This window comes from Eupeodes corollae, chromosome 2 (assembly GCF_945859685.1).
Source record: "Eupeodes corollae chromosome 2, idEupCoro1.1, whole genome shotgun sequence".
Lineage (NCBI taxonomy): Eukaryota > Metazoa > Arthropoda > Insecta > Diptera > Syrphidae > Eupeodes > Eupeodes corollae.
In genome coordinates, this window is record NC_079148.1 from 415746 (window position 1) to 443583 (window position 27838).

The window sequence follows — 27838 nt, forward strand, 5'->3', positions numbered from 1 at the left end:
TAAACGTCTTCATTTAATCACGAAAAGGTAATTTTATTTTCTTGACCAAATTAACAAAAAACAAAACAAAAATTATGTTTATCTTATCTAAGACTTTGAATAAGAAATACAATAAAAGGATAATTATCTTCAAAATTATGTGTAGTCGAAATAAACCCTCCGAGTTTTTAGGTTTATTTATTTATTAGTAAAAATATTAATTTATACATTATGCGGATAAAATTATTAATAGTTTTGATTTTTCTCTTTGGGATTCCTAAAAATGTGGATTCGAGAACGGTTGTGAACAATGTTACGGTTTCGAGTGATTTTATTCAAGACTTATTTATTAGTGAAATTCAAACAAATTCAAATTTTGATGATATTCTTGGATCGATTGGTTCAAATATTTTAGATGCACGAAAGTGTGTTCTTCAATTAAAGGATATAGTTGACCAATTTCCAAGCCTGAAGGTAGCACGATGTAAGTGTTATTTTATTTGTTGTTTAAGTTTAATAAACCTGCGAGAGATTTTATAGAAATTCAAATTTCTTCCTGTTTGTTTTAAATTGATATTGAATTGGTACGAACGTTACGTACTTTAAAATGTGAGTTCTCATTAGACAATCCGATGTGAAAATGTAACATCAGATTTGAATCATTAACAATGTTCATGGTTTCATTTTAAGTTTTTAACGATTCCTTGGTTGACAGTAAATACTCATGTTATTAAATGGAGTTTTTTAATGTTTTTTCCTCCGGTCAAGATTAAAATTATAATTATGTAAACCTTATTGAAAATTTTGAAAACTTATATACATACTATTTTAGCTGAAAGATACATTGTATCAAATCACTATATTGTAAAATGTGCGGTAACAAACCATTGTAAAATTTAAACAAAATCAATAAACTATCTATCTATCTATCTCTCATATTTGGGGAACGTTTCCTGTTTCTGTGGATTGCAAATTTACATTTGACCAAAAATTCACTGTGAATAGTCACGAATTTAGCCATTTCACACACATCCGTCTTCGTTGGTAGTTTAGAATTATTATGTACCCGTCGTATTTGGTTTAGAATTTCGGGCTTAATTTGAACTAATTGTTTTATGGAACGTGTTATACAAGAAAATACTTTAACGAAATTTAGTGTAAACTTTTTTTCAAAATCTCGTTCTATCCTTATTTGTTCATCATTTGTCTAAAATGATTTTTACTCATGATTCAAACAAAATCACCAAAGCTTTTCATTAAAATAAAACCTTCAACACTTTAATAGACAATTAATCAAAGTTAAGATTATCAACATTAGAAGTTTGACACAACTAAATTTAAACGATCTAAAATAATATTGCTATTATATTAATTAGGATAAGAGTGCTTAAAGTATATTATTAATTTTATTATAGAAATTTATTTTCAAATCCATTCATCAACAAAATATCAAGATTGTCTAGCTGCGATATTAGTAGGTGACCGACAACGAAATATTATGCGATAAGGATCGTCTTGCAATTAATCAATCTAAATTTTAAATGCACAACCGGATAGCACGCAAAACTTGATGTCCAAAAATAGGAATACAACAAATTAGTACTAGTTAAATTGAACAGCTCATTTTAATCGGAAAATATTGGTTTGTTTGTTTATTACTCTCATTTTAATGAGTAATCTTATTTTAATCTAATCTTTTTTTAAACTTTGGACCCTCGACATGCGTCACTATTGTGCTAAGAACATCTCATATCTTTTTCATTTAAAATTCGTATACATTGAACTTATCGTGTTAATTAATTAATGTTAATAGAAACCAATCATGTTCTGGTTTAGTTTTTTGAGATAAAGCCAATTGAAAGCATTAATTTAAATTAAAATATGATCATGCTAGTATATTATTATATGAATTATATGAGTTTTTGCTGTATTCGAATCAAATAATTTGCGTCCAATGAGAGAAATTTTTAACGAAAGCTTTAACGAACTTGTCGAAAGAATTCCAATGATTGGTTTCAATGATGGAATACAATGATAGGTATTACTGCCCCTAAATAATTTGGTTGAACGTGCCATTCATTTTTAATTTTTAATCAAATAATTTTCTGTTGATCGTCAGGACTCCTGAGCTTCTTTTAAAAAGAGAAAAGACTATTTTATTAACTTCTTAAAGAAGAATTCTACCCCTCAGTTCCCCTACAGATAATTGATAATAAAAATTGTGGATGTGAATAAATGTTTCAGTATCAGATCGACTAAGATGAGACAAAATAGACATTATAACGGAAATGTTGACCAATGCTTTACTATTTACTAACAAAACAACATTTTATGTAACTCAAATTTTTGTTTAGCTTTAATTTTTAAAAGAATGTGTAGTTAGAATAACAATAGTTAATTTGTTAATAAATAAAAATCATTTATTTTATTTTCCAGTCATTGATTCGTGGGGAAAATTTCCACCTGGAGTACTGTACGGCCATTTGACTGATCTTGGCAATTACGATCAGTGTGTTAGAACATCAGTGGTTTTAAAAGAAGGCACTGAAGTAACAAATGGCCAATATTGTTTTGCATCATTCCCAATACTTCCAGCTGTTCCATATCCAAAAGAAAGTTTGGATATTGCAAGAGATGTTTTAGTTAATCCCAGATTAGACATCGATCTATCCAAAATTTTGACCATCAAACTGGGAATCTGTATTCCAGATGTTTGTGATGCAAAATTGATAACTAAAATTTTTCAAAAGGCAGTTGCTAATGTTATGGGAGGCTATTTAACTGGTGTTCAGATTTCCAAATGTTCTGTTGCTAAAAAGCCTGATTTTGAAGCCTTCGATATATTTGCTATGTAAGTAATAATTGAATTATATTCAATGTTAAACTAACTAACTAACTGTTTTTTTTATATAGCGTATTTTTTTCATTGATCGGAGTTTTGATGTTAGCTAGTACAGCTTATGACTGGTACACTCAATATTTTGAAAGTGAGTTTTATTTACAAAGGTTATATTGGAAAGTATGTGAACATTTTTGTTTACAGAAAAGCAAATCAGTCTTCTACTGGCATTCTCCATAATATCCAATGGACGGAAGTTATTTGCTATCAAAACGACAAAGTCTACCAATTCAATTGATTGCTTGACTGGTATTAGAGTGCTCTCCACAATATGGGTCTTGTATTGTCATAATTACATGTTTTATACATCCATGGATCTTGTTAATATAGTCGACATACTAAATGTAAGTAAATATACATCTTATATTAGAAAGATCAGGTTTCGAATCAATAAGAACCTAAATGATCATAGTTTCTATTCCCAGTTTAAATTCCTAAGGGTCTTTAAGTTGAAAATTTGACACATTGTTTGTTAAGATCTGGTGTTTTTCTATGAAAATAAAACTATTAGAAGACCTCAGAAATGTTAACTACAAACTATGTAACAATGAATTCGAGTATTATAAATATTTCTGACCATAATTATCTTTAAAGTGGGCTAAAAGATTCTGGACCATGCCCATACTGATGGGAACTGTTTCTGTGGATACATTTTTCTTCTTAAGTGGACTACTTGTAGCCTGGCTCTGCTTCCAAGAATTAGACAAAACGTAAGATTTTCAAAAAAATACAGATCTTCAATTTTAATTTTGTTCAAATATTTACAGAAGAGGAAAACTGAATTATTTATTGATGTGGTTCCATCGCTATATTCGGCTAACACCACCTCTAGCAGTGGTGATTCTTTATTACCTAACGATAAATAAATTCATCGGAAGTGGGCCATACAGAGAGGATTCTATAAAAAGGCATTTTCAATGTAAGGAAACATGGTGGTCTACATTATTGTATGTTCAAAACTACGTCAGTGCCAAAAACATGGTAAGTCTTAGAAACTATATTACAACAAGAACTTTTTGATTTGAACGAATTTGTTTATAATTTTTAGTGTGTACTGCAGTCATGGTATCTAGCCATTGATACTCAGTTGTACGTGCTAGCTCCACTTATTCTTTTACCTCTTTGGAAATGGGGTAAGAAATGTATTCCTGTATTTACACTGCTCATATGTGGAGCAATTGCGTGCGTTTTTTCTGTGATCTTCATCGAAGACTATCAAACTCTTTTTGGGTAAGACGATTAACTTTTTCAAGATCTTTGGAGTTACTAAATTTGAATAAAATGTTTGCAGATTTGCTGAACCAGGACGAACTTCGAAGGTTTATTTTCCAACACATATCAGATTCCCTCCATGGCTGATCGGCATTGTGTTAGGATATTTCATGCACTTAAATAGAAACAAGATAATTCGTATACCAGTGGTAATTATACTCTATTCCTCTCTGTTAAAATAATTCCCCTTAACTATTTTACTTTTATAACGTCCACAGAAACTTCAACTTCTTGGTTGGGTCATAAGCTTGGGAACTTTGTTGGCGATAGTTTTTGGACCTTATTTTTCCATGAAATCATCGTACACTGTAACTGCGTTCCATGCAGCGGCTTATGAAGGCTTCAAACGCGTTTCTTGGAGTATAGCCTTAGCCTGGATCGTATTTGCATGCCACTTCGGATACGGTGGAAAGGTGAACTCGATTCTTTCACATCCTTGCTGGCAGCCACTTGGACGTTTGACATATTGCTTGTATTTAGTTCACGTTGCTGTGTTAACTTTTAATTTTGGAATTTCACGGACAGATGTGTTCTTCTCAGACTACACCTTAGTAAGTGTATTACTCTTGTTTTCTACTTAAAGTTGGAATCTAATAATTTAATAACTCTTTATTTCTTATGTAGATGCTGGTGTTTTGGAGTAATTTTGGAATCTCATTGATGGTATCTATTGTCTTATCATTATCTTTCGAAGCTCCAGTATTAGTAATTGAAAAGGTAATATTTAGGAGTAAAAATCAAAGCGATAACCAAACTGTATTACCAATTACGACTTCGACTAAGGGAGCTTAGACTGTTTATTTATTTATTAGTTAATTTATTTTTGCATGTATAAAGTCATTTTTCACACATTTAGTATATAAGAAAACATAAATATTATAAAAAGAATAAAAAATTTAACAAAAATAAAAAAGAATTTTCAGAAATTTAAGTTTTAATCCAGTCAAGCGCTTTATCACCAACAAAAATTTACTATATGAATTTGTGCGATTGAATTGGAAAAATAAAATATTTTTCTCTATTGGAGAAAGAAATGTAGTAATCGTAAAATTGGACCTATTTATCAAATTGAAAATTCTGAAATTCATCGACTTTTATTTTACATATTGTAACGTCTTATAAAATAACTTGTATGAATCAGAAAAATTTGTACACCGAAGAATAAAGTTTTTGACAAGGAGCACATGTTACAAATTTTTACCTAAAAACAAGTTTTACTAAAAATCGGTTAAAAATAATTTTCAACTCGTACATCTTGATAACTGACAACGATTTCTGAGAATTTTTTCAAAACAGGAGAATATAATATAAACAAAATTCTATATTCAATCTCACAAAATCAAATTAGTTTTGACTTGTTTTCCTTCCTTTTTAAATTGTGCAAAACGAATACTTGAGAAATCGGATCATAAAAATTCCATTCTCAGAGTTTTGAATCCAAAAACGAGAAATTGATACGAAAAATATTGTTATGTTTCTGAGAAAACAGAAATTTTTTTAAAAATGCCAAATTGACAGTTCTTTTAAACGTCTCGAACATTTGTACGGAAAACAGATTCAAATTCAGGTTTTAATATCATACTTTTTGAAGTCGTTAAATGATATTTCGGACTACAAAATATTATATTTAAACAATTTTAACGTCACCAATGAGATGTTATCAGATTATAAAAATAATGTTTAAACATTTTTAAGATCACCATTGGGAAGATTTCAGTGCTGTTGTACTCTAAACTAAGCCATTAACATACAAAATTATGTTTTATCACATCTTATACACCCTTATTTATAAACTAACAGCCTTATTTAATAGAATTCGCTAAACAGGTGAATCGTTGCGAAAATTCCCATTTATAAAAAATTCAGCCATAAATTTTAGTTATACAATGCTAATGTCAAACAAAGTACCAAAATGGAGCAAACTATTCCATTTATTTGTCTAACAAATCAGCTGTTTGTCATATCAAATAAAATTTAAAACTTTGTGTTGGGCTTTTGCTGTCCTTAAATCGAATAAAAATGGTAACTATAACTAAAAGGTCTCGTACCGCAAATTCGGATTCGTCCGATAAAGTACGTAATATCAGAGATAAAAACCTTTGAATGAAATCAATAAAACTTCTAACATTTCATTCATAAACTGCTTCCTTTACTAACTTGTGTGCAAGCTTTTCAGTTTCAACAGTTTAACCCCCACGATGAGGGAAACATCAGAAATCCAGGTTGGGTTGAACCTTTTTTTACAAGCTTTCCGACTTCTCGGAGTTGGTAAAACGCGATTTAAATTATAAAAATCATCAATAAACGAGTTCGAAAGGCATTATTGTTTTCTTTTTAATTTAAATGGAAAAGAATTAAAAATGGCATTTACGAAATAATAATAACAATAATTTCCTTATGTAGGCTCTATTCAACCTCAAAACGCGTTTAGCTTATTATGGGGCTATGCACCCTTGCATAAGTTTTATAAATAGCATTTTGGTTAGAGGCATTATAAACATTACATAACTTAATGTAGGCTCTATACAGCGTTTTTAAATAAGACTGTAACTCACTTTTATTAATTTTATTTTTTCATTTTTAGAAACATGTTCGAAGATTTGCAACATGTAGACAAATCCTCAACTGTGTTAACACTGCGAAGTCAGACTTATATTTCACTTTAACGACAATGCGACATCTGTGTTTCAATAATAAAACCAATTTTCTTTGAAATGTCATTTTCTTTTTGACAATTCCTTTCTTTCCGGTGACCGCTCTCACAAAGACGCTAAAGTATGTGAATTTTCGTAAAAATCTTTAAAAATCTTATCAATCGTTGAATTAAATTACTAAATGGAACCGAAATTATAATTTACAACATTATATCGATTTATACAACATGAAATAATGTGAAAATTTACTAGTGAATTGTGTAATATTTACATTTATTTCGGTTCACTTTAGTTCTTGTAGTGATTTTTTTTCTATGAAAAGTGCAACATTAATGAAAAATCCTTAATTTACTTTCAGATGTTTATGCCAAAGGCTCATCGCGTTGCTATCTATGAATACCTCTTCAAAGAGGGTGTCATTGTGGCCAAAAAAGATTTCCATGCCCCAAAACATCCCGAATTGGAAACAATTCCCAACTTACATGTCATCAAGACAATGCAATCTCTGCATTCCCGTGGATTGGTGAAGGAACAGTTCGCCTGGAGGCATTACTACTGGCATTTGACCAATGAAGGTATTGAATACCTCAGGACATACCTGCACTTGCCCCCAGAGATTGTCCCAGCAACATTGAAACGCCCAGCCAGGTCTGAGACTGCTCGTCCACGACCAACTGTTTCTGGTCCTCGTGGAGATTCCACAAAGACCGGCGAAGATCGTTCTGCATACAGACGTGCCCCAGGCGGTGCTGACAAGAAGGGAGACGTCGGAGCTGGAGCCGGAGATGTTGAATTCCGTGGTGGATTCGGTCGTGGTTCTCGTCCACAATAGGTTTTTATGTTAAATCAATAAACAAACGTTTGTACTAAAATGTAATCTTTTTTTCTATTATTATTGAATTTTCTGGAACAGTTAATATTTTGGGAGAACTATTTGATTTGCAGTTTGTTTATAGATCGAAACTTTCTTTGAGAAAGTTTCTGGATTCAATAATATGGTTTTTGTTCCTCAGCTGTTGCTTCTTCTATTGGGTGCACTATAATTCAATTAAAAGCATCAGTTTTAGGAATTTACTAGAAGCGTAAGAAGTTCGTATAGCAATAGAAGGTAAGATATTAATCTCACTCGGATGATTTGTTGTTAAAAGTCCTCCTATGTGATTGGTTTACTAATCTAATCTTTTTGGACATTAAGCATCGTTTCGGCTATATAAACATCGCAATTACATTTTGCCTCTAAAATGCTGAATGTTCGGACAAGGGAATGCATTAATATTCATTTTTAGCCTAATGTGAAATTATGGTACTTCAGTACTCTAAGGCACTGTCTATGTTGCATGATCTTCATCAAGAGCGATTCTGAAATAATTATTTGCAAAAGAATCCCATACCTACCCTTGTTTAAAATTAAACTATGCTATTGCACAGCTTTTAGAGGCAAACTTCTTATAAATAAAAAAGATACTTGAAGTAATTTTGATTTAAAAATAAAACTTAGCCAAATATTTATTTAAAATTAAACGGTCAATTGATTTGATTTACATTTAAACAATTATTTATTCTGGTTTTGAGACAGTGTCTTGTTCAGTGTTTGTTGCTTTGTTGTTTTGTTTGATGGTCTTTCGTATGCTGGACAATCGCAACAAGAGATCATAGTGTTCTTCAACTTTTCGTAAACAGGATCTGCATATAGTTTTAGGCAGAGGGTCTGTTGGCGATATCTATAAAATGTATAATAATAATGAATTGCTAATAGTGGAAATGATTTAAAGTTTCTTGCCGTTATTGGTAAATATCCATTTATTTTTTCATCAATTAGGAACTTCTTGACGCTATTGCTGTAAACATGAACAACGATTTTGTGAATTTCAGAACAAAGTCGACACAGAAAACCCGATATATATGCTTTGGCTATGCTACCCATCGGTCTGTTTATGTATTTAGATGTTAATTTAATTTTTCTTTACTTTTATTAAGTAAATTTTTCCGCAGAAAACAAATCAAATGAAAATTTTCCAATACTCAAGTTTTTTTTTTCTTTTGTAATAACAAATATAAATTATTTTCAACTGTTTGGTGTATGCATTAATGAATGAACTGAGTAGTCAGGTTCAAAAGTTGAAAATCGAACCAGTTTTAAGGCTAACGTTACAAGTATGTATATAAGTCCCTTATAACACGGGCTGTACATTTTTTTGTATGAGACTTTATTAGTTTAATTTTGATTTCAATCAGAAAAAATATCAGATTCATTTTTTCGCATTCTTATGAGGTATTAAATAAATATATTTTCGTTCCGTACAAATATGAAAGTTGAACTGTAACACTTTTCAAAGACATGTTAAAAAACTACAAGAAAATAGAAATTATTACTATCTAATCAAAAGGTATTTGTTTTGGATTTATCACATTCCATGTCCATTATTAAATATTTCTGCCAGTTTGAAGGATGTAGTTAGTAAAAATGTGAATTTGTTAAATTTGTATATAAATCAGTGAAGAAAGAGTGCCGATTTATATTTGGAAAAACTTTGAAATTAAATATTTTGAAAAAATATGCAATTAAAATAAATACTTTTATTTCGTTTTCGTTCATTGAAATTTAAAAAATCATAAGTAAAATTTAGTCCAGTAAATTCTGATGGTACTCACCTTGAGCTAAAATTTCAATGTAAAAGCTCAATACTTAGATGGGAAAGTATTTTTGATCTCACGCAAATTTTTGTAAATATTAAGGGCTACTTTATGGATAGTGGGTTCGGTTTCTAAAAAAATCTTTCTCTATCAAATTACACTAATCAATCAATGTCAGCTTGTTAACTTAATTCATAATACTAGGTTCTTACCTATATTTAAGCAACATTTGTGTATATTAAGGGCTAAATCTACTTAGCTGAATGGTTGCATTGGATGAAACATTATTAATTTTGTGCAACGCACTCATGTCATGTTTTTTTGTTGAAAATCGAAGTTTGGTTATAATCTCAACAAAAACATTGTTTCAAGTTTACAAATTTATGTTTTCAATTGATTTGTAGAATATTTTTAAATTAAAGTTCTAAAACTCGAAAGAAAATGTATTTTTACTCGATTTAGCTTTCAACTGTTGAACGCATAAAACACACAACAACACAATCAAATTATCATAGTTACGTGAACTCTGCCAATCAATTTGACAGCTGTTGTCATCATTTATCTTTTTTGGTGACTAAATAGAAACGTCAAAAATAAAGTTAAAGCGCATCAAAAAAAAGGACGGGCATTGATATACAAAAATAATTGAAAACCATTTTTGTTGGTACTTGGGTTTTTCAAACAACATGACAGTTTTTTAAAAAATAAAAACACTAAAATAAGATAGATTGAAACGAAATGGGTCAGAATCAAAGCATTACAGACAATGTCATCCCGGACACTGTGGATAATCTACAAATGCAAGTGGTTAAGCATGCAAAAGTTTTTTCTGAAATAGGTTTGCTCACCTATGACGACTTCACGCAATGTCTTGAAGGACTAAATGCGTTGTAAGTTAATTACCTCCAACCGGCTAATGCAGAAGGTATGCAGTTTTCTAAAAAAAAACTCTTACAGATCTCGCAACTGCTTGGATCCATCGGGAAAACAGTTGGTATTCCTTATCAAAAACGGCACAGATACTTCACTTTTATGGAAAGCAACTGTGAAGATAGCTTGTGTAAAAGTCGACCCAGTCACTCGGGAGATTGATCAATACAAACTTCTCAATCTTAAGCAATTTTTGTGTGTCTTTAAGACATTTCAATCCCATCTCCAAAGTCTGGTTTCCAGCGAAAAGCAGAGCGTGAGTAGTTTTTATTATTTAAATAACAAATCGATAATTGTGTCATACTATGTACTTATTAGGAACGAAGAGGATCCGGTTCTTCAGATTCTCAATCGGATACTCCAATAACAGCATCGATACTGATGGACAAAGTACATACAATGATGAATTCAGGCCAATTCAGTCCCACCTCCTCACTGTGTTCTACTCCAGATCAATTTGATGAGTGTTCTATATGTCTGGATCGAAGAACCGAAGTAATACTTCCATGCACTCATAGCTTTTGTGCTCCATGCATAGAACAATGGTAAGAGAGACGCAGTGGAAACTAATTTATTAAAATTAATATCGATGTTTTTCTTTTTGTTTAATTATTTTTAGGAATGTAAACAACAAGACGTGTCCCATTTGCAATGAGCTATTGGCTAGCACAGATGATACCTGGGTTATGTCAGAGCTGCCTGGGGTCGATGAAATAAATGACAAAATATGCGATGAGCTAATGAATCTCTCAAAGCAACAAATTGAAAAGTAAATAAATAAAAAAAAGAAAGTTGGCTCCAACAATGACAGTCCTCGGGGAAAAGTAAATTTTTATATGTATGTTAGATTATTATGTTTAAACAACCTCTATGTTGAAAAAAAACCTTACGAAATAAGTTCCAATATAATGTTTATGTATTTTTAAGCTTTATGTTTACTGTGTTAAATATATAAATGAATGTATATGCTTTCCGTTAAATTAAGGACACACATGTTTCAGGCGAAATATAGAACTGGGAAGCAAGTAAGAGAATTTTAAATCACTATTGACATTAATTCAAACAGAAGATACAGAAGAAACCTGTTATTTCTTTGAGTAACTTCAATCTTATTGTACTGTTTCTTTACTTACGTGGTTCATGCTATGCCGAGCTAGCTCTCTTTGGTCTTCCCTATAATCATGTTAAGAAAAGTCAGTCTTGCCATCTTAGATTTTAATATTGAACTTTAAACATACAAAAATAAAACTTGTAAAGTTATCAGCTATTTAATACTAAAAACTTATAAATTTAAATTCTACATGAAAAATACAAACAACATAAAACTTAATTAGCTCTACGCTTAATTGAAACTTTGCCCTTCGCCAAATGCGACATACTAATCTTCGAGCGGGTGTTGTCGGTAACTTTTTTAACCCAAACCTGTAATTGACGAAAACATTATAGAACACATTTTGTCACGTATGAATTTGAACTTACAATTTCATTGCCAATAGCAGATATTGTAGCTGCGAATTTAGGCAGTTCCTTGCCCTCGACATAAACTGGCTGCCCGCGATGGAACCATCTACGTTCGTACAACAATTTACCATCCTCTATTCTCGTCTCAACAAAGGAATTATTTGTCTCGGGCATCAAAAGTCCGGACGAGTTGTTCATAAGACTTCCCACTCCATTTTGGGAAAGTGCTAAAAACAAGAAAACAGTTACAATAAAAATAAAATTGAATAAAATTAATTTATTACTTGGCGTCATTGGTTTTCCTCTACTAATGGTCTTGAGATCATTATCAATGTCTTTATCTTCTAGAAGATAAACAAGAAGCTGTCCAGTTGCAGGCTTGCGTCTCTTTTCAACAACTGGCATTGGTTCATTAGGTCTTCGCCTAAGTTTTCTCGTTACTGTTGGTTTAATCTGTTTTTTTACGGTTTGATTTTTTTTTAAACAAATTCAAAAGAATTGATTTTATAATTAACATACCTCCATGGAATCACTTGTTAGTTCAAGGCTGTGTCTTTCATTTTCAATTAGTTTCTTTTTGTCTTCAAAATCGGTGAGGATATTGTCCTTGAGGTCGGCCTAAAGGAAGGTTAAAAGTCACATGATTTTCATTCAATTCTGCAGTTTTATTAATTGAATTTATTTTATTTATAAATAACTCAAATATCTAAATATAAATCGAAAACCTTCTTGAAATTTAAAATTTGAGATCTTATACGGGTATTTTAAATACAAGCTATTGAAACAGAGACAAAGGAATGAAATAACGGTGCAGAGCACAGGTTTAATTGTGTTTAAGGGCTTAGAAAGTCAAACCTGAGAATCTTTTTTGTTGCTTACCTTTTTCTCTTCGTATTCTTTAAGAGCTGCTTTCTTCTCCAGTATATAATCCCTCTCAACGCAGTCTCTAAGGTAGTCACGGTAGGTTTCGTTTAATCGCAAGCGTTCTTTGTACATACTCTCGAGCTTCTTCACTTTCTTAAGGTATTCAGGATGGCACAGGGCTTTGAGCTCTCCCAATAGCTTATGCAGACTTGCTAACTTGTCTAGATACATTCTTAAAAATAAATTAACAAATCGAATTATACATGTACAGTTAGGGGTACATAAAGGGTAGAATGCAGTTTTATTTTAATAAAGAAAAACGCAAACCTATCGTTAGCTTACTGTTCTTTTATTTCCATCGGTTCATCATTGCCGCGATGATGGTTTCTGAATTCTGTTTCACTAGCTTCTTCGGTATCTTGAGAAACAAAAATATATTTTAAATAATTTTCTAGATTTTATGACATTAAATCTAATGAATTACCTTCTTCGCTATCGTACATATTTTGGTCAAAATTGGTGTTTCTGGAATCATCATTGAAGTCGACGCGATCATCATCGTTTAACTCAAACATATTTAAATTTCCATAGCCTTGATGGGACATATTGAAAGAATTTAAATTTTAATAAATTTTCTTTTCATAAAATATTATTTTGGACAAGCAAACAAGAAACAAGGAAAAGGGAAGCTTTTCTTTAACAAATAAAATCGTCTTCTGTCTTCAGCTTCACAAAATATAATAGAATTGGAATGTCAAATTTAGTGTTAACGCCACAAGCCATTAGCCGAAGTGGAAATTCTTAAGTCGGTAGTGTAGAAAACTGGTTGACTAAGTGAACACATTCAGTAGGCAAGAGACTTTTTGAAAAAAAACATACATATATATCTATATAAATCCATGAAAGGATGTTTTTTCTTTTAAAACTGAAAATAGAATTTTTATGTGATTTTAGTGATGAAATATTTTTTTTTATAGACAGTTGACTCCTTAGCTTCGATATCTTCAAAATTGTAAACCAAATTCTAAATAAGAAATCCATAAGAGTTTAAGGTGTTAATGGTTGCTGTTTATCATCACAATGATCCAATTCCAATAAGAAAAATAAGACAGCACGGATCTTCAAATTTAAATTACATTATTCGATATTGAGAGTGGAGTTGCCATTTAGATATATATATATATATGATAAACAATGTCAAATTTACACCATTTTGTACTTTTTTTTATTTTAATTTCACGAAATTATGCTAATTAAAATAAATAAACATTAAGCTTATCGTTATGTAATTAAAAAATATTTAATTTCCAGATAAACGAAAATGGTAATGTAAAAACTGATTTTACTGAAATAGCTTGAAGTGATACCAAATTTTACAAAAAAAAATACCACCTGGTGAGAAATAGAAAAACTAATTTGTTTACTACAAATATAAATTCAACCATAAAAAGTACCAATTTTACACTTCAACTGAATTTTAATTAATTTTAAAATAATGTGATAAGAAGCAGGTTGAACGTGAGAAAAAATATTTTACTTCAGAAATAGAAACTTATTACTGCAAGATTGATGATTTGAATTAAACATTGAACAATTTGTGTACGAAATATAAGCAAAAAGTCAAACTGTCGTCTTAGTTTTACATTTATTGACGAACTTTTGTATATTTACTGTACGTACTTAAAGTTTAACTATTAACTAAATTATATTTAATGCTGCCAACTCTTCTCGTGTCAAAAAACCTTAAATGCTGCTGAATGCATTCATTAAAATGACCGACTGTATCACTTCCAAAAAATAAATTGGCAGCACTTGAAAGTATGTCATTCTATTTTTTTTTATTGTAAAGAGAAATAAATTTGACAGCGCACAGTCTTTCTTCATTTTTCAAGATGGTCGTGTGTCGTTTTCAAAGCACCACCAACTTATAACATATTTTAATTAATTTTCTATTAAAAACCAAATTAGAATCAAATTAATTTTCACTCAGGAATTAAACAGCAAATAGTAATCATCAGGCGTCAGCAATCATGGATTTCGGGGCCTTGCTTCATGTTGCCAAGAAAAATAGCGAAAGCACCAAGGGTGCAGATGTAAGTTTAACTATTTTTCCACTTTCACAATTGATTTTAATTTTTTTAAATTATAAATCGATTAAGCAATATTGAGTGTTATATTTCACACTAAAATTATAAGATTTCATCTCACAAGATAGAAATCTATTAGAGAAAACTTTATTGCTGCTTTGACTTCACAATTTTAAGTGCATTTCTAAATGAAGCATATTGTCTACAAAATGCAATCTTTTCATATAAAATAAATATAAATTTTATCTTAGTTCAGTCTTGATGAAAATCTAATTGTAAACAATTTTATTTCTGTTATGTCAGGGGAAATACTACAGTACCAAATTCGCACCTCCAAAAAAGGAATCAAAAGATAAGAAACTATCGCACAACATCCAGAAATTTCTAGCCAAAAAAGAACAAGAGGAACGGGAGCGACTGCGGGCGGAGAAGGAGAAGCGTGAGCAACTGTTGGCTCTGCGTGATGAAAAGTCAAAGAATAAGATCAAGAAAATGCTTAAGGTCATCAAATCGGCCAACAAGTCGGTGTTGGACGATGCAGTGGATACTGAACACACCGCAGTCTCGCGGGAAGGTGGCGACCAACCCGACGCGGACGATTATGGGTACGTGTCGACTGAGGCGAATGCCTTCTATCAAAAGTATATAGAAAAGGTGAAAGACGTTAAAGAAGACAAGGTCTTTGCACCGAGTAGACCAGCAACAAGAACTGACCTGAATAGTACGAAGGATCGCGTGAAAGCGGCCATTGAGCGGGAAATCCTGGAGCGAAATATGCCTCACACTCGTGTGAGGACGTCAACAGCGGCCCCTAAGCTAGCATCTGCCATGACAAGTGGCCCAACCTCGGGGTCATTGCGAAAGAAGGATCTCTACGACCCTGAAGCCGAGAAAGAAATGGAGGAGAAAAAAAAACGCGAGGAGGAACAACAAAGGCGGGCTAAACTAAAGAAAGCTGCCCCTCCGCCGGTCATGGATTTCCAGGCGCTTCTCAAGCTGGCTGAGAAAAAGCAATTCGAGCCGGTGGTGGTTGAAGTGGAGCCCAAGAAAAAGGAACCTGAACGGCTTCTGACAAAGAAGGAAAAGAAAGAACACGAAGAACGCCAAAAATTCCTCGAAGAAAGGGAACGACGCAAGAGGGAGAGAGAGAAGGGAGAAGGCAAGCCGGGTTCTGCTGCAACTGTCAAAGCTCCCGAGAGACAAAAAATGGAGCCCAATGGGCGCATACCAAAGTTGAATCAGTCGCCAGCTCAAAAACCCCCAACTGCCAGTTCAGTAGCAGCAACTCCAAGCAGTAGCAGCAGCAAATCCGTTGATTCAAAATCAACAACTTTCAAAAAACCCCTCAATCCTGTTCCCAACTCGAGTCAAAAAGGCGTTTCTTCCCCGAAGACGTCGTCTTCTTCGCCTGCACAGTCGTCAAAAAGCACAAGTAGTAGTGTAAGACCATCCTCCGTAAATGGGTCAACAGCATCGTTGAAGGATAGACCACTCCAGAAATCCCAACCCACAGGTAAGTTATCAGCGAGCTCTTCCAAACCCTCTCCTGCTGGAGGGTCGAAAAGTGCCTTAACTCAAAATGGAAGCAAGGGAGCCTACAATGGTCCCACACGGGAGTTTCCCCCAAGAGACATTAAGTCGAGACCCCAACAGCCAGCCCAGACAACGCGCCAATTTCCACCGCCAGATGTTCGTCGGAGTAACAAGCCGCCGGAGAGGAAACCTCAACAAGCAGTCAAAAGTAAGTTCTGTCATGGATTGTTTTACAAACTATCTACTAATAATGTTTTGATTTGATTGTTAGGAAGAATATATGACGACGATGATGACGAAGATGAATACGATTCTGAACTGGACGATTTTATTGATGATGGACCAGACGGAGAAGACTACTCGCAGCACATTAAGGCTATATTTGGCTACGACAAGTCGAGGTAAATATTTTTTAGTTTATACTTTAGTTTAGTGGTTTTGAAAGAGAGAGTGTTAATAGTGAATTTTTATTCATATACCTAAAACTATACAAATCAAACATTTAATAAATTTTAATTTACTTCAAGGTACCGAGATATGGATGAAGACGATTCTGGAATGGAATCTTCGTTTGCCCAACAAATGCGTGAGGAGTACGTTAGTAAAAAAATCGGTACGTTAATTTCTCTCTTAGAAGTAAATCAGCACAACATCAAGTTTAGTTTTTACATTTCTATTAAATTATTTGTTAACTTTTTTGTAGGTTTAATGGAAGACTTAGAAGATATGAGACAAGAAGCCGAAGATAAAAAACGTAAAGCGAGTATGAAGCGGAAAAAGGTGCATTAATTTGGACTGCAAAACTAAACGAAGGATAACCTACCTTCTGACCATACGTTATGTTCAAAGTGATATCTATATATATATATATTTATATAAAAAATAACTATGTTATTTCAAAAATATTGTTTTTATAGTACTTACCATTTAATAATTACTGAAAATAATCTTATTTTTAATTCTGTTTTATAATAATCTTTTGCCAAATTTTGAAAGTTCTTGTACTGGATACATGAATTTCATTATCTGCAAAAACACAAATTTATATATTTTTAAGTTAAATAGAAAATGTTTTGTTTCTTCTCCAAAAAAAAAAAATGGTAGAATCAATAATTTTTGATTGTATTGGTTGACGAATCTTTTAGAAATACAATTTATTTTATTAATCAAATTAACAAGTATAAAAGCTTCAATCATTTAAAACTATAAATAATTGGGAATAAAAAATATCCAAAAATATAAACTTATTTGTTTCAACATAGTGGCTTAGGTGAGCCATCATTTTCTTCTTGAGTCCATGGGTCAAGTAGAGATATTCGTTCTTCAATCGTACTGTGTGAATGTGGAATGACTTAGCAGAATCTTTCATTTCCAGTCATTATAATCTTCAACTAAACCTCCATTCTATCTAAATTATCTATCTATCATTAGATCTAAAGGATTAAACCGAAACTTGATCAAAATTCAAAGCATAGAAGCATTTTTCAAAGATTGAAAAACAGGGATAAGGTACAAATCATCATCAATCACATTTCTGAATTAAAAATAATAAAATGGACTTGGCATAAATATGGCTGCAGTATTTATGAAACACTGATAAAATATCGAACCACTATTTTTCTGGTTTCGATTCAGATGAGCTCCGACTTCAAGTCTAGAAGAATTCTCTTTTTGTTCGATCAAACCCGGTATAGGAAGGAAATCAACAAGGAATTTAATTATACTTTTTCTTTTTTTTTTGATAGCCTCATTTCGAAAGCGACACAAAAAATCAATCTATCAAGTTAGGTGTTTTTTAAAACTTCGAAAAAAATATATAGTGACCATAGATCACGCTTTTAGCGGTTTATTCACACCGGTTCGATAAGTATGAAGAGGACGGCATGCACTGAATTTAAGACAAAACATGGCTCATACCTCTTTCTTCAAACGAAAATATGCTTTAAGTCCAAATATTTCATTTAGTTTGTACACGCTCATTCGAGATATGTACGTGTTTCTTTCTATTAAGACCTTCCCACTTATTGTCAAACACTAATATGAAATTTATCTCCTGATGAAGTTAAAAGTAGCTTAACCCTGAATTTACTTTTATGTTTTGGAGCAAGCCCTAAAACTTTTTGTCTGCTATGAATTTTAAAATTCTGAACAATAAACGATTCTCACTATAGAATAATTGAAATCAAATAAAAATGATTGCCAATTAGAAATTCAATCTATTTTCAAATAGTTACCATCTGTCCATCAGAATTCGTACATTTAATTTATCAATCGGAAAGACTATATTAAACGCATTTCGGGATAACCTTCCATTAAAGTTCGTCTGCGTTTATACTTTTGTCTTCAAAAATAATTTAATTTTAATTTTTATCCTGTCTATATTTTACCGTCATTCACTGATTTAGCACAAAGTGTACCAAAATTACAATTTATAAAGAATTTTCTGAAAGTTCAGAATTTTTGTTTCATGAGATTTTTTTAAAATTAAATTGAAGCAATGGTATCACGCCTTAAGTTAGAGGAATGATTATTACAAATGTTTTCCTCAATAACATTCCTGTACCATCGAATAAACTTCAAAAATTCTGCAGTGGGGATTTTTAGACGTCTCAATTTTTGTACATTACATTTTTTTTACTTTTGCATTTAACCTCGTGTAAAGAAAAGACGTCCGCATTTCGTTTCGTGGAAAGAAATATATTAAAAGTTTTAATCTTTGAACTGATATGTGTAAATATTTTGCATAAATATAAACATTCATGAATTAAAACTATCCAAAAAGACAAACAATTGTGTGTTCTCCCTGTAAAAATACAATAGAATGAGTGAAAATCGCGAACAACTCTTGGAATCAATAAGGTGTCAAGGAGAAGTGGTCAGGAAATTAAAAGCTGCCAAGGAACCCAAAGATAAGGTAAGAATAAAATAATTGTTCCTCCTAAGAAAAACTTACTAACTTTGTGCATAGCTTCATTGAACTAACGAAACATCTTATAATCCAATTTGATGTGCTGGCAAGTACATATTATTAGGGGCTTGAAATTGAGATATCCAGTTCAATGCTTTCACTGAATACAAACAAAAACGCAATTGGTACTTAGAGAAGGAAAAAAACTTTATAAAAAATCAGACCATTATGTCTAACGTAAATGCCCATAAATATAGTTGAGATAAATTTCAACATCTCGAGCTTTGGTTTGTACATTACTCACACTCCTAATCCCACATCAAAGATTGAAACGTACACATTTTAGCGCGAGCCCCTCTTTGCAACATGAAAACAAAAAACCTTGAAAGAACTCGTCGTAACTCCGTTTGAAACTTGTTACAATTTTTGTTTGTTTTGTTGCATTAAAAGCCACCATGTACCTATCTATCTATCTAAAGTGAAGCTGTATGAATTGTTGGTAATATAATGGTCTTTCTTTGTTTCCCACTGAGTCTGCCTTCACTTAAAACTACTTCGGCATACTTACATGCTTACTTCGGCTCTCATATTGCAAAGAAGCTGATGAAACAAGTTTTTCAATTTTCCAATTTTATAACATAACATAGTGGAACATGTGCCAGAGAAATGACCTTGATAAGCTTTAATATTAATAATTGTACATGCGTCGTCATTATGCTTTTTTGCATTTCATATAGGAAGTTCCCAAATGGAAAACACCTCATTTTCCGCTGTGATATGTGAGTCATAATGTCAACTGATCTTATTGATCATGAAACATTTGAGAAATGGCTCTTACGAGAAAATGTTTATGATGGATACGAACATATGTATTAGCGCTTAGTTATCCCAAGATCCTACTTCTTCCTTTGTACCTATTTGGAGGATGAATACCAAACTGGTTTAACTGAGTTGCACGTGATAATAGAAATGATTTTTGAGAAGCACGATGAAAACAGGTTCCATTTCGTCTAGCATGGGATAAATTGGGTTAAATTATGGCTTTAGGACATAGCCATTTGGTATTTTATTTTCTTAATATGTTTATGTTGGCCTTTCGTTTCGCACATTGGCAAAAGTAAAATTATATAACTACAATAGATCAAAGTCAAATAATAGTATAATTATGAGGCCTGTAATATTTATGAAAATATTCATTTTTTGTAAGCAAATACAACCGAAGAAAATCCGCATTAGTTTTTGTAAAGATTTTTTTTAGAATTGGATTTAGAAGTGATAAAAAAATCTGGTTCTCTCGGACGTATAAGAACTTATTCATTTGATTTATTTAACTATTTTTTTTTTAAACTGATTCAGAAAAATATTTTAAAGGATTTTTTTTAGATGTGTAGTTTTCAAGAAGAAATAAAACACGTTAAGGATGTATTCATAAATAAAAATAAATAAGTGCGCAACAGTCCATGAAAAAACAGGGCCTAGTAATTTACAACTCTCAACCAATCCTATGTGCGAGTAATGTTGTCAGAGAGGGAGGGGACCTACAGTTTATATGCCGAATCCGAACGGCTAATTTGAAAAAGCACTTTTTATGACAATAATTACTCTTGGAGGATTTGTCAATTCCTCGCAAGAGCCAGTACCCGTGAAAAAAGTTAGGTGGCACGGACAGGGATTGAACCCAAGACCCTTGCATTAAAGTCCAACGCACTAATTATCACGCTACGGGTACTACTAAGATGTATTCATTAATGCAAAAAATCTTTATTAGTAAAATCGCATTTATTATTTCATTTGTGAACGCACTCACATTGCAGAATGTCTGCAGTAAACCACAAAGACCTTATCTAGTCCGATTTGTAAACACAGTTCATAAACGTCACAGAAAAATAGTCAAAGAAATATTTTTGAACTTGATTTTGATTCACGTCATTTAACATACGCTTGGTTCTTATTAGCAAATTTCCTCTCTTTCTTCTTTCTGCAGCCAAAAAAAATAACTGCACAATGAATTTACCCATGATGCCAAGAATTTATTAAAAAGATAAGGGCTTGCCGTTATGTTTTAAAAATAATTTTAGGCAAGTGGCCGCCGCGGCTGGCTTGAATAAATTCAGAAGTAAGTAAAATTATTATAAAATAGCAAACCAAACTGACCATAAATAAAGTGACAGCTGTCAAAAAGACCAACTTTAAAAAAAGTATTGTCAGATTAAAAACTACACGTTTAAAAAAACACCCGTTATAATATTAATAATTACATAGCACAGACAAAAAAAATGTTATATTATGTACAAATATTATGTTTTTCAAATAAATCACGGCTTTGTTGAGAACTGAGAACACAAATCAAAATAATTACAAACCATGTTTGCTCTTCATATGCATCGATTACAAAAATTATAAAGAATCATTAAATACAAAACGAGATCGAAGATTGCGCCTTGACAGAGCATACATGCATATTGGGGACAAAAGGCAAGAAGTTGTTAACCAGTTTTGTAAATTGGGGTATGGAAATATCAGTTTAAAAACATTTTTTTAATGTTGAGAGATATTTTTAAACTTTTAGCATTGAGTATTGAGTTATTTGACTATTAAGTTAAGTAACCAAGCTCATTAGCTATGCACCAAGCGATCAATGTCCCTTTGGGGTGAATGACAATTATACAATGTCATCAGCAAATAAAATTCAAGAACATTAGTTTATTATTGATCAGATAACAGGAATAGAAGTGGTCCTATAAGGCTTCCTTGTCGTACTCCTTTAGTGACGTTGCTTATACCCGATGGTAACTTATTTATACGCTTAAAGTGTTTTCCGTCATTGGGATAGGATGCAAACCAAAGTATAATATTTGAGTGAAAACCAATAGATTCCATTTTTATAAGTATACGATGGCTTACTTTAAATAAAAATTCTACTCTATATCAAAATTCAATAGAAAAATTTTAAGAAATTGTTTTTATAATCCATGCCACTTGGCTAACAAGGGTCAACAATCACGTCTGATTTTTTTTTTTAAAACTGTATCATGATTTTGCAAATTAAGATTGTGCTAATTCGCACTCCAATTTCAAACACTCGTGATAAAACACCCTCAACAAGTCTATTATAATGTTTTTTAAAAAGTTACATCTACAAAACTGAAGTGATATTGAGTTGAAATTACGCCATCGTCAGCCTTAAGAAAATTACTGTTTGATTGCAAGTTACAAAACCTTGTTGGTCAATGTCTTGATCATGATGATTTGATCATGATGTGACATGAAAATCCTTCGGAAATCATAATTTGACATAGACACCAAAAATTTGGTTCATGAGTGATAAATTTCTATTACTTCTTCTTAATTCATTAATAGATTATTACACGCTTAAAATATTGCACAATTTTTAATTTTATGTTTGATAATTTTATGTTGCTGCTTTTGTTTATTTTCAGAAGCACTTTTAAGTCATACAAAAATATCTCACCTAAATATTTTTGAATTGTTTTGCAAAGTAACCAAATTAATTTTATAAAACGTGTGTTCATTTAAAAGTTTCGTGTGGTGGTGGTTTTTGGAAACTAAAAAGTTTATATATCATTTTTTGCTGGTTTGTGATTACTAACATTTTTGAACTTAAACTTTGTGAAAGTGTGCTGTTGCTTTAAGACTTGTCGCATTGGTGGAATAGGGCGCAACATTTTTTTCGCTTTTAACATTGGCTTTTGGAACTTAATTTAATCATAACATTACATTACATTTCTTTCTGACACAATTCTATTTCATGTTAACAATTTATGCACTAACATTTAATTTTTTATTTTTTTGTGTTTAGTTCTTATTTGTTTATGTTGTTATTTTAAAGTAATATGAACTCTAATCAGTTTCATTATATTGTTGTTTAGGTTTAAATCGAGTCTGGGCATAATCCAGTTATTAGTTATTAGTTGTAAAAATGTTGCGTCACTTTAGCTGCCGCCTTCATAATTATTCGCGACAAATTCAAACAATTTTTCTAAATCAACAACAAGTCAATAATAATTGTTTGCATAATTCAGCAAAATTATTTAAAATTCAAACTAGTCAAACTATACAAAATAAAAACAACAACAATAATAATGATACTGATGATGAATCCATTGTACAGGAAATATCAAAGGTTAGCATTGCTTTTTTTTATAACAAATTCTATAAGTACATACATTTTTTAGTTTATCATATAAAAATATTAGTGATTGAAAAACGTATTGAAAATATCCTTTTTTCAATAGATTGATGCTGAGGTTTCTAAACTCTTGGCGCTAAAAGCGCAGTTATCAGAAGACAATGGAACACCCCAGAAATTCACCTTGAAGACACCAAAGGGAACACGAGACTATAGCCCGGAGCAAATGGCCTTAAGGCAGAGCGTCCTTGATAAAATCATCGCTGTCTTCAAGAAACATGGTGCTGAGTCCATTGATACTCCTGTTTTCGAACTTAAAGTAACTTTTAAAAGGATTTTTCGGCTCTTATTATTATTCTAATTTTCTTTTCTTTGAATAGGAAGTTCTAACAGGAAAGTATGGTGAAGACTCGAAACTCATATACGATCTCAAAGATCAGGGTGGTGAAATTCTTTCGTTGCGCTATGACCTTACAGTTCCTTTGGCTAGATATTTAGCCATGAGCAAAATATCGAGTATTAAGAGATATCACATTGCGAAAGTCTATCGACGTGATAATCCCTCTATAGCACGTGGACGCTATCGTGAATTTTACCAATGCGTGAGTTAAATCTTTTCACAAATCATTTCCTTAGTAGTTAATGAATATTTGTTTTTGTTTTCAAATTTTAAGGATTTTGATATTGCTGGAACTTATGATCCAATGCTGCCAGATGCTGAGTGTGTTAAAATTGTCGTAGAAGTACTTGAAGGTTTGGAGATGGGTGATTTTGTGGTCAAACTTAACCATCGTCAATTACTCGATGGTATGTTCGAAGCCTGCGGAGTTCCCACTGACAAATTTAGAGCAATTTGCTCCACAGTCGATAAGTTGGATAAGGTAAATTATTTATAAATTAAGTTAATGATTTTATTAGGTAGACTAAGAATTTTACAGAAAGATATTAGATGACTCAGCTTCCTCTATTTTATTGTTCTTCAGCTAAGTTTGTCAGTAAAATACTTTTGAATCCGATTCCTCACATTTTTGAGGATTTAACTTAGAAGTCCCATTTTTACGAAACCGTTTAGTGTTATTTTTAGAAAGATGATCAATCAACACCATAATTAGTTACCTCGAAATTGATCTTATTAATTTCCAGCGACTTCTTCATCCCACAGAAATCTTGCAAAAGTTGAATCAAGCTGTGACAGTTGTAATAATATAAAGAAAAACAATTCCCAATGACTCCTTACTAACTTAATCCTATCGTTTAAACCCATAAATTATTTTAAAGTTCAAAGCTCCTGAGAATTCCAAAATTAATTTAAATACTTTTTTCTTTGTCATGTATGGAACTCTAGAAAAACGTATTATTTTTTAGCTCTGAAATTTAAACCAGCAAGATTTTTACCTAGTAGAAAAGAAAGAATGAAAAACAGGGTCATAATAACAAGTCATGTATCGGTCTTTAAGGATTGCTTAAAAACGAAGATAAGGGTCTGGTATATTTTGTTGGTATAATCCTCTCAGCTTCCAGTTAACTGCAGTGTCTTTCAAGCAGAGGCACTTGTGATTCTAAAAGCCCCTTAAGGTCTTTCTTCCCAAAATTTGGTAACGAGGGCAACATTGGTAAAACAAACTTGTCCAATAGTCAAAAAACCGATCACAGCTTCATTCGAGCCAAACCGTACCAATGGTTTATACGACACTGGAGTAAATTTACCAAATTTTTCTCGAAACTCCTAGAAGCAGATGGTCGAGCCTTGAAGCCTTCTGCGTTTAAAGAAATCCATTACGGAATATTTCTAAGGAAAAAACAAAATAACTTTGATAACTAAGCAGCCGTTAATTATCCCTATCGACTGATATACTATGAGGTCACAACACAATGCTTAAGACGTATGACATGACATGACATTGACTAGTTTTATTTATGTAGTACACTCGGGCGTATACTTACTTTAATGTTGTTGCATTTTCTTTTAAGTTTTAAATTAGCCTTTTGCCCATTCTTAAATTGTAATATCTGCTTAATATTCATAATATTCATTCTTAATATATTATCTTAAAAATATCATTCTTATCTTTTTTTTGTTTCTATTTTAGAGTCCTTGGGCGGAAGTCAGAAGGGAAATGATCGAAGAAAAAGGCCTTGATGAAGTATCGGCGGACAAGATTGGAGAATACGTACAACTCAGTGGTGGTGTAGAATTAGTTGATAAATTGCTTGAAGACGAAAAACTTAAATCTATAAAATCAGCTGTGAATGGCTTAGAAGGAATGAAATTGCTTCTCAAGTACTGCAACGCTATGGGATTAAGTAAAAGGATATGTTTCGATCTGAGTTTGGCCCGTGGACTTGATTATTATACAGGCGTTATCTATGAATGCGTGCTTAAAGCAGAACCCAAGATCGCACAAAATGGGGATGAGGCTGGAACTGTTGGTTCGATTGCTGGAGGTGGACGTTATGATAACCTCGTTGGAATGTTTGACCCAAAAAGTAAACAAGTCCCTTGCGTGGGTGTATCGATTGGAGTAGAGCGAATATTTTCTGTGCTAGAAGCAAAGAACGCAGCCAGTGGTGTTAAGACTCGAACAACCGAAATTGAGGCTTATGTCGCTTCGGCTCACAAAGGACTCCACGAAAAGAGATTACAAATTTTAAATCAATTGTGGGACGAAGGAGTTAAAGTAAGAGTTTTTTTGTTTTTATATATCAAACCAAATATTATTGACTAAATGAATTAATGTGATTCTCAGGCTGAACACTCTTACAAGCTTAATCCAAAACTATTGGCACAATTGCAATATTGTGAAGAAAATGGAATTCCATTGGCTGTTGTATTCGGTGACTCAGAATTGGGAAAAGGAATAGTGAAAATTCGAGAGATTAAAACGCGGAAAGAAGAAGAAGTTAAGATCGAGAACTTAGCAGATGAGATCAAAAAACGTCTACGAACTTAAAGACCCTCTATATGATAAGCATTTTATGATAAATTGTATTTATTTATTTATATAATACTTAAAGGAAAGCACTCTCTGCCAGGGCATTTAATTATCCGTGCTGTAGCTATTCTCCCACAAAATCATGAAATTACCTGCAAAACAAATCAAACCAAACAAAATAAATCACAAAATATAACGATAACAAAACAAAAGCGAGAAAGCCAAAAAAAAACTAAGTGTTGTTTTATTTCATTCTCAAGTTTCCACTATAAAAAAAAAAACAATAATTAAATATACATATGCACATTTTAAGTAAAGTCTTAGCAGTCTCTTTTGAATGAATTATTTTTTCTTTGATTTTTCTCAGATTTCAAAAGGCGATTTCAGACGATTTCATCGCCATGCCGGATCTTCATCGAAAAGTAGTTCCTATCAAATTTAATAATCAAATATCAAGCAAAAAAGAATTCGCGAAAATGAACGCGTTCTTGCAGACAGGTTTTTTGGTAAGTACCAAAACAAAATTAATTTTGTTAGTGGAATGCACTCTTTTTTTTAATTAAAAAAAAAAGATCTTTTAAGAACAAGAGGGTTTATATAAAAAATGATAAACATTGATTTTAGAGAGAACACAAAATCAATACTTTGCCCATGGAGCAAGTAAAAACTTTGGATCAAGTCGTTTGGAGTTTGGGCAGCGTACGTAATCAAATGAATGATTTTGTATTTGTTCAATTTATGATTCTTCCAATTCTTTTAAAAGAAAAGGCTGATTTTTCTTGGCTTTTAAGAAAGAGTTAAAGTTTCAAGTTCTTTGGTAAATAAAGTTACTTTATAGGTATTAATCTTTATAAACACGTTTTGTTTATTGAAATTAAAATAACAATACAAGATAAAATCGACAAAAGGTCTAATATATTCAAAACTGACTAAATATCCAACCAAACCAAAAGCTATCTGTTAAAAGTAACTTTAAGAAACACATACATAGCTTCTTTAATGGAAAAATCTTAAGCTGAACCATAGGGTCCGCCATTTAACGTTTTTTTGCAAGTAGTGCTTATTTCGTGAATGAACGCACTTAGCTTATGTCTGATTTGACAGATAATTAGTTTTTATCTTTCCGCTGAAAGAATACAGTTGTGTATACGCTTGAACAACGCTGGGAAAAATTGCCTTTTCAGATGAAGCTCATTTTGTTCTTGGCGGCTATGTAAACAATTAAAATTGTCGCACAGAAAACCCGGACGCGTACATTGAAAAGCCGATACATCCAAAATGAGTCACTGTTTGGTGCAGAGGCATAATTGGGCCATTGTTTAAAATGAGCAAGAAGTGGCCGTTACAGTCAATAGCAATCGTTATAGGGCCATGTTCATCGAATTTTTGTTCACAAGAATTGAAGAGGAGGATATTGGCAACACTTGGTTTTGGTTGTTTTTGGTTTTTTGGAGATATCAGCAATATGATGAAGTTGAAAACTGCAACGGCTCTTCTTAAAAAAACTATTTAGATTACCAAAATCAACACCTAA

The 27838-nt window shown here is 32.0% G+C and overlaps 7 protein-coding genes across 9 annotated transcripts in view; 6 read left to right on the forward strand and 1 right to left on the reverse strand.

Moving 5' to 3' along the window:
* The first annotated feature begins 163 nt into the window (after positions 1–163).
* LOC129947629 (nose resistant to fluoxetine protein 6-like) lies at positions 164–5081 on the forward strand. Its single transcript, XM_056058263.1, has 10 exons — positions 164–463; positions 2416–2830; positions 2893–2966; positions 3023–3222; positions 3473–3588; positions 3646–3859; positions 3927–4108; positions 4170–4299; positions 4369–4701; positions 4775–5081. Exons 1-10 carry the CDS (start codon positions 211–213, stop codon positions 4940–4942), a joined length of 2085 nt encoding a protein of 694 aa, XP_055914238.1. The 5' UTR covers positions 164–210; the 3' UTR covers positions 4943–5081.
* A 1730-nt stretch (positions 5082–6811) lies between these two features.
* Positions 6812–7681, forward strand: LOC129947444 (40S ribosomal protein S10b). The gene is made up of 2 exons (XM_056057999.1): positions 6812–6925; positions 7163–7681. The coding sequence occupies exon 2, from the start codon at positions 7163–7165 to the stop codon at positions 7634–7636; it is 474 nt and encodes a 157-aa protein (XP_055913974.1). The 5' UTR covers positions 6812–6925; the 3' UTR covers positions 7637–7681.
* Positions 7682–10022: 2341 nt separating this feature from the next.
* On the forward strand, positions 10023–11402 carry LOC129947440 (RING finger protein 141-like). The gene is made up of 4 exons (XM_056057996.1): positions 10023–10328; positions 10396–10624; positions 10687–10913; positions 10988–11402. Exons 1-4 carry the CDS (start codon positions 10177–10179, stop codon positions 11139–11141), a joined length of 762 nt encoding a protein of 253 aa, XP_055913971.1. The 5' UTR covers positions 10023–10176; the 3' UTR covers positions 11142–11402.
* A 166-nt stretch (positions 11403–11568) lies between these two features.
* LOC129947439 (sin3 histone deacetylase corepressor complex component SDS3) lies at positions 11569–13441 on the reverse strand. 2 transcript variants are annotated; one of them, XM_056057995.1, is made up of 7 exons: positions 13178–13438; positions 13036–13111; positions 12709–12925; positions 12349–12447; positions 12114–12282; positions 11848–12056; positions 11569–11790 (listed from the first exon to the last, which is right to left on the reverse strand). In XM_056057995.1, the coding sequence occupies exons 1-7, from the start codon at positions 13296–13298 to the stop codon at positions 11695–11697; spliced, it is 987 nt and encodes a 328-aa protein (XP_055913970.1). In that variant the 5' UTR covers positions 13299–13438; the 3' UTR covers positions 11569–11694. The 2 variants fall into 2 exon arrangements, with proteins under 2 accessions (XP_055913970.1, XP_055913969.1); XM_056057994.1 differs by having other exon boundaries at positions 11848–12282; positions 13178–13441.
* Positions 13442–14559: 1118 nt separating this feature from the next.
* LOC129947290 (protein SPT2 homolog) lies at positions 14560–17502 on the forward strand. Its single transcript, XM_056057799.1, has 5 exons — positions 14560–14786; positions 15084–16521; positions 16585–16714; positions 16841–16926; positions 17017–17502. The coding sequence occupies exons 1-5, from the start codon at positions 14724–14726 to the stop codon at positions 17100–17102; spliced, it is 1803 nt and encodes a 600-aa protein (XP_055913774.1). The 5' UTR covers positions 14560–14723; the 3' UTR covers positions 17103–17502.
* A 1427-nt stretch (positions 17503–18929) lies between these two features.
* LOC129948195 (histidine--tRNA ligase, cytoplasmic) lies at positions 18930–26400 on the forward strand. Of its 2 annotated transcripts, XM_056059074.1 has the most exons (7): positions 18930–19227; positions 23112–23365; positions 23478–23690; positions 23752–23973; positions 24046–24252; positions 25462–26049; positions 26119–26400. In XM_056059074.1, the coding sequence occupies exons 2-7, from the start codon at positions 23162–23164 to the stop codon at positions 26320–26322; spliced, it is 1638 nt and encodes a 545-aa protein (XP_055915049.1). In that variant the 5' UTR covers positions 18930–19227; positions 23112–23161; the 3' UTR covers positions 26323–26400. The 2 variants fall into 2 exon arrangements, with proteins under 2 accessions (XP_055915049.1, XP_055915050.1); XM_056059075.1 differs by lacking the exon at positions 23112–23365 and having other exon boundaries at positions 18933–19227.
* Positions 26401–26703: 303 nt separating this feature from the next.
* The window catches only part of LOC129948196 (LIM domain only protein 3), an 84430-nt gene continuing 83295 nt past the window's right edge, over positions 26704–27838 (forward strand). The window contains exon 1 of the mRNA XM_056059076.1: positions 26704–26810. Coding sequence (XP_055915051.1) covers positions 26706–26810 — 105 coding nt within the window. The 5' untranslated portion in view covers positions 26704–26705. The remainder of the gene's footprint in view (positions 26811–27838) is intronic.

Excerpts from the sequence above, each read along its gene's own strand:
- LOC129947629 (XM_056058263.1), top strand. The coding sequence starts at position 211 with ATGCGGATAAAATTATTAATAGTTTTGATTTTTCTCTTTGGGATTCCT. Across the intron at positions 3,223-3,472 it reads ATATAGTCGACATACTAAAT|TGGGCTAAAAGATTCTGGAC; the intron begins GTAAGTAAATAT and ends TTATCTTTAAAG. Across the intron at positions 4,702-4,774 it reads TCTTCTCAGACTACACCTTA|ATGCTGGTGTTTTGGAGTAA; the intron begins GTAAGTGTATTA and ends TTTCTTATGTAG.
- LOC129947444 (XM_056057999.1), top strand. The coding sequence starts at position 7,163 with ATGTTTATGCCAAAGGCTCATCGCGTTGCTATCTATGAATACCTCTTC.
- LOC129947440 (XM_056057996.1), top strand. The coding sequence starts at position 10,177 with ATGGGTCAGAATCAAAGCATTACAGACAATGTCATCCCGGACACTGTG. Across the intron at positions 10,329-10,395 it reads CTTGAAGGACTAAATGCGTT|ATCTCGCAACTGCTTGGATC; the intron begins GTAAGTTAATTA and ends AAACTCTTACAG. Across the intron at positions 10,625-10,686 it reads TTTCCAGCGAAAAGCAGAGC|GAACGAAGAGGATCCGGTTC; the intron begins GTGAGTAGTTTT and ends TGTACTTATTAG.
- LOC129947439 (XM_056057994.1), bottom strand. The coding sequence starts at position 13,298 with ATGTCCCATCAAGGCTATGGAAATTTAAATATGTTTGAGTTAAACGAT. Across the intron at positions 12,448-12,708 it reads AAGAATACGAAGAGAAAAAG|GCCGACCTCAAGGACAATAT; the intron begins GTAAGCAACAAA and ends ACCTTCCTTTAG. Across the intron at positions 12,283-12,348 it reads TAACAAGTGATTCCATGGAG|ATTAAACCAACAGTAACGAG; the intron begins GTATGTTAATTA and ends GTAAAAAAACAG.
- LOC129947290 (XM_056057799.1), top strand. The coding sequence starts at position 14,724 with ATGGATTTCGGGGCCTTGCTTCATGTTGCCAAGAAAAATAGCGAAAGC. Across the intron at positions 16,522-16,584 it reads ACCTCAACAAGCAGTCAAAA|GAAGAATATATGACGACGAT; the intron begins GTAAGTTCTGTC and ends TTTGATTGTTAG. Across the intron at positions 16,927-17,016 it reads GTACGTTAGTAAAAAAATCG|GTTTAATGGAAGACTTAGAA; the intron begins GTACGTTAATTT and ends ACTTTTTTGTAG.
- LOC129948195 (XM_056059074.1), top strand. The coding sequence starts at position 23,162 with ATGTTGCGTCACTTTAGCTGCCGCCTTCATAATTATTCGCGACAAATT. Across the intron at positions 23,366-23,477 it reads TTGTACAGGAAATATCAAAG|ATTGATGCTGAGGTTTCTAA; the intron begins GTTAGCATTGCT and ends TTTTTTCAATAG. Across the intron at positions 23,691-23,751 it reads CTCCTGTTTTCGAACTTAAA|GAAGTTCTAACAGGAAAGTA; the intron begins GTAACTTTTAAA and ends TTCTTTGAATAG.